We start from the raw sequence: 8,743 nt of genomic DNA, 5'->3' as shown, positions 1-8,743 counted from the left end.
ACATTGCACATGTATACATATGTAACAAACCTGCACGTTATGCACATGTACCCTAGAACTTAAAGTATAATAAAAAAAAAAAAAGAAAGTGAGGTAGTGTGCCATGTGGATTATTTGGAAGAAGAGGGTTCCTGAAATAGAGTAGTAAGTACAAAGGCTCTGAGGCAGAAGAATGCTTGGTGAGTCTGAAGAACAGTAAGGAAGCTGTAATAAAGTTGCCAACAAAAGAAAGCAGTGCCTATCACAAAGCCCCACCACTAGAAATGTACAAGCAAAACCAAAGGAATATTTGCTAGGAGAGTCCTTCTTCTAGCAAACGGTTAAACTGAATAACCATTAAAGTCCTTCCAACTCTTAGGAATGTAAAATTCTTTTAATAATAAATACATTTAACATTTAGTACATTATACTTCGGTAAAAAGAGTGGTACGCCAGTTTAATATTGTTAGAATGGAGCACATCTTTTAACCTTTAAGTCAGTGGTTTTTGACCTTGACTACACTACAGAATCATCTATGGAACCTTAAAAGCAGAAATTCCTGGACCCTGATTACTGGGACGGGGATGATGCCTACAAGTTTTCTGAGTGAGTGTGATGTTTAGCCAAGGCGAAAACCACTAGACTGAGATGGGGCTTTACTATTATCTCCTTCTATGGAAAATAATGATTCTCCTTGAGGCCTGAATAAATCAGACGATAATGTCAGAGAGGAAAAGAAGATGAGGGTAGGGAAAATGCCCACCTTATATAGGGTCTTAGAAACCATCATTAAAGTCGTTTGGTTTTTAGCCTGAATCTGAATGTGAATAAAAGTTATTAGAGGGCTCTGAGCAAAGGAAAACCACGATCTTCCTTTCAATTTAACAGTATCTCTGGCTGCTGTGCTGAGAATAGACTATGTGGGAGTAAGCACGGGAAGTAGAAAAACCAGTTGGGAACTTATTTCAATATATCAAATGAAAGACTGTTGTGGCCTGAATGAATCTGGATATACTATGGAGAAAGCAAAAGGTATTTATTTATTTACAGATTGGAATACAGGATGTGTGAAAGAGATTTAAAAGCGACTCCAAGGCCGGGTGTGGTGGGTCACGCCTGTAATCTCAGTATTTTGGGAAGCCGAGGCGGGTGGATCAGGAGGTCAGGAGTTCGAGACCAGCCTGGTCAATATGGCGAAACCACGTCTCTACTAAAAAATACAAAAATTAGCCAGGTGTGGTGGCGTGTGCCTGTAGTCTCAGGAGCTGAAGCAGGAGAATTGCTGGAACCCAGGAGGCAGAGGTTGCAGTGAGCCACGATGGTGCCACTGCACTCTGGCCTGGGTGACAGAGCAAGACTCCATCTCAAAAAAAAAAAACAACTCTAAAATTTCTGGGTTAAGCAAGTAGAATGATGGAGTTGCCATCACCCGAAATGAGTAAGAACGAAGAGAAGTAGGGAGTAAGTTCAGTATTCATCATGTTAAGTTTGAGATGCTTATTAGATACCCATAAGGAAATGTGTCTAAAATTCAGGTAAGTCCAGGCTGGCTATATAAATTTGGGAGTCATCAGCATACAGATGGTAAATAAAACCATAAAACTGAGTAAGATAATTTGGAGACAGATTTTGACAGAAACAAACACTGGTCTCTGTGACACACCATCTTTAACAGTTAGGGAAATTGAAATAAAAAGTACAAAAGAAACAAGTAAAGAAACAGTTAATGACATACAAAGGGAACCAAGAGACGATGGCCTCCTGAAAGCCAGGTGAAGAAAATTATTTAAGAGAAGGGAGAAATTAATTGTGTCAAATGCTGCTAAGTAAGACGAGGTCTGAGAATCAGTCATTAGATGGCACAATGAAGAGATCACTAATAGATAACAGCAATATGATGGGGTGGTGAGGATGAATGTCTGATTGGAGGAGGTTCATAAAAGAATGGGAAAAGAATTGGAGATACAACTCTTTCAAGGAATTTTGCTATAAAAAGAAGAGGAGAAATACAATGGTAAGTTGAGAAAAAAGTAGGTACAAGAGAGATTCTAGTATTTTAAATGAAATACCCTATTATGCCTGGAGGCATGTATTATACCTGCATGAAAAGTAATCATGCAGTACAACTATTTGTTACTGTATTTTAACTTTTTCAAAAAGTAACTTTAATTGTTAATAAAGTATTCAGAAAAATAGCTACCCTCTCTGACCCTCTTTCCCATATACCTGTTCATGGCCTGTATCTTCAGTCCTTCCTCAATGCTGTGACTGAGTGCTTGCTGATTATTGTGCTTGTTGATCCTGGCTAATACTCTCTCTTGATGAGCTTCATACTCATCACGACTTGGATAAATTTTGCTGATGAGTGCATCAAAGTTTGGGTCTGGCCTTAGTGATCTTTTGGAAACTAGTTTTTTCCGACAGGTAGGACATTCTTTGTTGCTAAATAAAAGGAGGGGAAAGCAAATGTAAACAATGCTAGTATCTTTGGACTAAGACAAAAATATCTGGCTTCTGGATATTCACCTTAATTCCAATACCTTTAATAAGTCACAGAAATGTAAACCGATTAACCTGAATTTCCTTGAAACTCTGACTAGTGGGTAAGCAAGATTCTGGAAACCTCAAACACTCTATACCACTTGTCAAAAGAAAAAATTTGAGTATTTCCAAAGATAATTTATAAATAACCATCTTAGAAATAAAAATCTATTCTCTTCTAATTTAAATTTCCCCTTTCCAATATCCATGCTTTGCAAAGAAAAAATACCCACTAATATATATGTTAATTTATATGTAATAAATTATTTTATTGAAATAATACTTTCATAAGTATAGTATTTTATATACTTAAGTGGAAAAATCATGGTTTTACGCTTTGTAATTTCCTCAAAACAAATACTCATCCTATGAAGTGTCTAAAAATCAGTGATTTCAATACAAAGATTTTCCTACAATTAAAACTTACACTTTAGAAAGATTTCTAGTTCTCAACTTATAGAAAATGTATTTCTCGGCTGGGTGCAGTGGCTCACGCCTGTAATCTCAGCACTTTGGGAGGCCAAGGCGGGTGGATCACAAGGTAAGGAGTTCGAGACCAGCCTGACCAACACGGTGAAACTCCCCCTCTACTAAAAATAGAAAAATTAGCCAGGCGTGGTGGCACATGCCTGTAATCCCAGCTACTCAGGAGGATGAGGCAGGAGAATCGCTTGAACCCAGGAGGTGGAGGTTGCAGTGAGCCAAGATCGTGCCACTACACTCTAGCCTGGGTGACAGAGTGAGACTCCATCTCAGGAAAGGAAAGGAAAGGAGAAAGGGGAAAGGGGAAAGGAGTAAGACGAAAGGGGAAAGAAGAAAAAGAAGAAAGGAAAGGAAATGTATTTCTCGGCCAGGTGCAGTGACTCATGTCTGTAATCCCAGCACTTTGGGAGGCCAAGGCGGGTGGATCACCTGAGGTCGGGACTTCATTAACATGCTGAAACCTGGCCAATGTGTTGAAACCCCGTCTCTAGTAAAAATAATTTAAAAAATTAGCCAGCCATGGTGGCACAAGCCTGTAATCCCAGCTACTTTGGAGGCTGAGGCAGGAAAATCACTTGAACCTCCAGGAGGCGGAGGTTGCAGTGAACCAAGATTGCACCACTGCAGCACTCCAGCCTGGGCAAGAGCAAAACTCTGTCTCAAAAAAAAAGAAAAAGAAAAAGTATTTCTCAAACCCTGGAAAGCATTTTCATGGTAAATTTAAGTACCTAGTATAATAACTCTTCTCAACATACCCACTTCTAAGGGCTGTGATGATGCAGTCTGCACAAAAACGATGTAAACACTCCTTCGTAGTCATGGTGTTCTTCAACATATCCAAACAAATTGGGCACATTAATTCACTGTGTAGACTTCGAGGTGAAACCACAATTTCTAAGCCATCTGTTATTGCCTCCTGTAAAAGAGTCACTTTAAAATTAAAAGCTACTTAATTTTTTATTATGGACAAGCTCAAACATATAAAAATACTGGAAATGGTAAAAACAAACATATATGTACCCATCACCCAGCCACTGCCATTGTCAACTCACAGCTAATTTTGTTTTGGCTATAATCGCCTACAGCTTCCCTCAGCCCCACACTATATTATATAAATGCTCTTACTTTAATGCTAAAGATAACATATTCATGTATTTAAAAGTTTACTAGTGGGAAATTAGCCTGGCATAATAAAAAAACATTGAATTTGGAATCATATACCTTAAGTTAGATCTAGTTCTAGTCAAATTAACTAGCTTAGTCTAAATAATTATTTAACATTGCTTTCTTATCTGCAAAATGAGAAAGTTAGGGCTAAATTAACCCTTAGAAAACATCCATCTTCAAAAGTTACACCATTTTCACAATAAATTATATGTTTCATGCTGACTATTAAAATAAGATTCCAATAAAAGTAGTCTCTAGTTTATAAATAGCTTAATAGAATTTCATTTTAAAATACTTTTGAACCCCGAAAATTATTTTCCACAGAGCAATTTTATACAAAGTAGTCAGCTTCTCACACTAACCCAGAAGCTGATTTATACCAGAATATATCCAAAGTATACAATGTATTGCTATATCTAACTGTCATGCCTAAATATGTTTCTCTCCAAAATGCATCTGGAGTTCCAATGTAAAATTTCAGGACTTATCTCCCCTGCTGTAGAGTGATTAGTGAATCCTACTTGGTTGACTACCCTCTCCACAAGCTGGCAGTGAGAACATAAGATTACTCAGCTCTAAAGCCACCAATATCAACTCCTACGGACTGAGGAGAGTTCTAGTATGGTGAGAATTGTAAAGCAAGATGCAGGTATAAGTAAGTGGCTTTCAATAGGTTCCTGGGCTTCCTGTTTCTACTGGCAGTCCATCATACTTGTGCTTTCTTTATATGGTCAAAGATGGATTACTCCATAAGAAAAACATAGAAACTATAGCTACTGTTCATAAAGGGCTCAAGTATTAATAAAATATGCTTGTGAGGTTTCAGCCTCTCTATATAAATATACATAAATACACAAATATGAATATATATAAATATGAAATAAAAAATTTCCCTTTTCCCTTAGTTTAACACTTAGACAAACTTGATTAAGGAAACTATCACTCAGAGTGTATCGATGACCCAGAGAGTAATCAAGTCGGTTCTCCTCTGCCTCTTTAGAACATGCCTAACAAAATCCCAACCCTGGATAAATTCAACCATCTGTGTTCTCCGCCAGGGCTGTACTTGTGCAGATATGTAGCAATGTAGGGGAAGAGAAAAAGGGAAAACCACCTTGGTATAACTAAAAATTTCACCAGCCTCATATGGGTGTTTAACACTGCTCAGCAACTGGTTAATCTAACAAACTCGCTTTTCCTTTCTATACATTATTTTACACCTTTTCTTCTATCTGCTGACCTTTTCCCATCTTCATATTCGATAAACTATCTTACCTCAATTTATTGAGGTATTTCATTAAAAGAGAGTTCCTTCATTTCCTCTGTATGAAATCTATACATCATCATCTATCTCTCTTGTTACAAGGAGAAACTATACCTTGTCCTACCAAAGGTATATTCCTTTGTACCCTCTCAAAGAGATTCTTCTTTTGATTATTCTATCTGCTCTCTGATTTCAGCAATCTCTCCTTCTCCACTGAATCAGCCTAAGAGATTAGAGTCTCAGCTTGGGCTGCAGCATAGTAAAACATGAATGATGCATCCTAGAGCTGTACAAGTGGAGAGAGAAGACGGGCACTCTACCTCCAGTTTTTTTTTTTTTTTTTTGAGATGGAGTTTCACTCTTGTTGCCCAGGCTGGAGTGCAATGGTGTGATCTCAGCTCACTGCAAACTCTACCTCCCAGGTTCAAGCGATTCTCCTGCCTCAGCCTCCCGAGTAGCTGGGATTACAGGCACCCACCACGCCCAGCTAATTGTTTGTATTTTTAGTAGAGACAGGGATTCACCATGTTGGTCAGGCTGGCCATAAACTGCTTACCTCAGGTGATCCACCGGCCTCAGCCTCCCAAAGTGCTAGGATTATAGGTGTGAGCCACTGTGCCCGGCCTCTATCTCCATCTTATAAATACAACTGAAAACTCAATTTTACATTGGTCTCCAGTTTTTACTCCATTTCTCGGCTCCCCCGCATAGCTGAATTTCTCTGAAGAACTGCCTATTCATCTTTCGTCACTTCTACCCTCCCCTTACTGGGCCATATATATATAATTATCATATCCTTGATTCATCGTGTGAACCAATGATGAGAACGGACCATGATTCCATTCAACCCTCAACCTCGTACAATCTACTCAGGTGAGCTTGCTCTTGTCAAGGTCACCAAGTATATACAGTCGACCCTTGGTATCCATGGGGGGTTGGCTCCAGGAACTTCCACAGATATCAAAATCCTTGGATGCTCAAGTCCCTTATAACTTAGGCATATTCTCCCATGTACTTTAAATTAGGAGTCCCAACCCTCAGGCCATGGACAGGTACTGGCCTGTTAGGAACCAGACCACACAGCAGGAGGTGAGCAGCAGGCGAGGAAGCATTACCGCCTAAGCTCCGCCTCCTGTCAGATCAGTGGTGGCATTAGATTCTCATAAGAGTCCGAACCCTATTGAGAACTGCACACGCAAGGGAGCTAGACTGCATGCTCCTTATTAGAATCTAATGCCTGATGATCTGAGATGGTGCAGTTTCATCCTGAAACCATCCCCCACCCACCCACCCCCGATCCATGGAAACACTGTCATCCATGAAAATGGTCCCTGGAGACTGCTACTTTAAATCATCTCTAAATTACTTGTAATACTTAATACAATGCCCGTACAGCACCTCATTTGCATGGATTCAACATAATACTTAGCACATGGAAAATTCAAGTTTTGGTTTTTGGAATTTTGTGAAAATTTTTTTTTCCTGAATTTTTTCAATTGTGGCTGCTTGAATCCACAGATGCAGAACCCCATATATGTGGAGGACCAACTTTATTGTCAACTCTAATTTACACTTGTCTAACCTTCACCTTATTCAGCCTGTCACTAGTGTTTAACTAGTGTTTAACACTTTAACTACGTCCTCCTTGAAATACTTCCTTTAGCATTTTTTTTTTTTTTTTGAGACGGAGTTTCGCTCATGTTGCCCAGGCTGGAGTGCAATGGTGCAATCTCAGCTCACCACAACTTCCGCCTCCTAGGTTCAAGCGATTGTCCTGCCTCAGCCTCCCAAGTAGCTGCAACTATAGGCGCCTGCCACCACACCTGGCTAATTTTGTATTTTTAGTACAGATGGGGTTTCTCCATGTTGGTAAGGCTTCCTTTAGCTTTAAAATCCCTCCCCTCTCAAACGCCTGTTTTTCCTTCCTTTTCTCTGGATGTTCCTCTCAGTCTCCTTCACTGGCTCCTTGTCCATTACCTAATTTCTAAATATTGAAGCAGCTCTGGATGAAGGTATAGGTCCTCTGCTCATCTCTCTGGATGATTTTATCCATTCCTATTGCTTAAAATGTGCTTGCTGTCAATCCCGAAAATTTTATATTTAGTCCAGACTAATATAAAAATCATCTCTAGTTGGCATCTCTGCCTGCCTGTTGTATAGGAATCTCGAAATTAATCCAATGTTAAGCATGTTTATTGCCTTCAAACCTGCTCCTCCCCTAGTCTTTGCCATCATCTCAAAACAGTCTTCCTTGGTGCCTTATCGGTACTTATTACAGCAAGGAGGACCTGCCCAACTTTCTACAATTTCTTGCATGTGAATTTTATAGATACTTACTTTTTCAATGTCTGTAAAGTCCATGGTTGGTGCTACATCTGTTTTACTCACCACTGTTTACCCAGTACCTACCACAAAAGCTTGTATAGAATATTCAGATTATTTGTTCAATCAATGAATAAAGTGTTAGCAAACATACAGCAGTCAGGAACGATTGAATATAAATTTATTATTACTGTATGTTCTATTTAAGTTGTCATGTTCTAAAAATGTATCCCAGTTTACATGTCTCATATGCCCTTTGGCAGTCATCTTAGTCATTACCTGAGGTGTTCGTTGTAACTCATATAAACTGAGTTCCCATGTTTTGCTTAATGGTTGAGTTCCGTTTGTCTGCACGGCCTGAGACATTGCTGGAAATAAAAAAGAGAGAAAAACAATTTTAGTATTTGGAAGGGAAGTGCTATGGTCTGAATGTATGTGTCCCATGTTGAAATCTAATCTCAATGCAGTAATATTAACAGGTGGGGACTTTGGGAGGTGATCAGGTTATGAGGGCCCCACCCTCATGAATGAAATTAGTGCCTTTATAAAGGAGGCTTGATGGAAACTTATGGCCCTTCCAGCATGTTCGGACACAGAGAAGCAGCTATAAGGAATAGACCCTCACCAGACACTGCATCTGCTGGTGCCATGATCTTGGAATTCCCAGTCTCCATTACTGTAATACATTTCTGCTGCTTATAAATTACCCAGCCTAAAGTATTTTGTTATAGCAGGCCAAATGGATTAAGACAAGATGTAAATCTCAAAACTGACTTTTAGTAATTGTTAATCTTGAGAATAAAAACAAATTATTCACTGGTTCTCAAAAATTAAAAAGAAGAAAAACTCAAGAATCTTTTACACTTGTAAATAGCCACCGCGCCCGGCCTAACAATAAATATCTTTATGAAATTTACAGTCATAGAACTTAGAACTAAATCAGGAAAATTTCAGATACTTCAGCATAGCTATCTAGTCTAACGCTG

General features: G+C 39.0%; 1 protein-coding gene across 2 annotated transcripts in view; it reads right to left on the bottom strand.

Annotated features, from left to right (window-relative positions):
- The window catches only part of RNF2 (ring finger protein 2), a 19,470-nt gene extending 11,342 nt beyond the window's left edge, over positions 1-8,128 (bottom strand). The window contains exons 1-3 of one of the 2 annotated variants that reach the window (XM_011934174.1): positions 8,037-8,128; positions 3,760-3,920; positions 2,207-2,422 (exon numbers count right to left, since the gene is read on the bottom strand). In XM_011934174.1, the coding sequence (XP_011789564.1) occupies positions 2,207-2,422; positions 3,760-3,920; positions 8,037-8,123 (464 nt within the window). In that variant the 5' untranslated portion in view covers positions 8,124-8,128. The remainder of the gene's footprint in view (positions 1-2,206; positions 2,423-3,759; positions 3,921-8,036) is intronic. The other variant, XM_011934175.1, reaches the window with a different exon arrangement.
- Between the last annotated feature and the right edge of the window lie 615 nt (positions 8,129-8,743).

The sequence above is a fragment of the Colobus angolensis genome, unplaced genomic scaffold (assembly GCF_000951035.1).
Source record: "Colobus angolensis palliatus isolate OR3802 unplaced genomic scaffold, Cang.pa_1.0 Scaffold132, whole genome shotgun sequence".
Classification (NCBI taxonomy): domain Eukaryota; kingdom Metazoa; phylum Chordata; class Mammalia; order Primates; family Cercopithecidae; genus Colobus; species Colobus angolensis.
The sequence above is the reverse complement of the archived record's forward strand: the minus strand, read 5'-3'. Positions and strand labels throughout refer to the sequence as shown.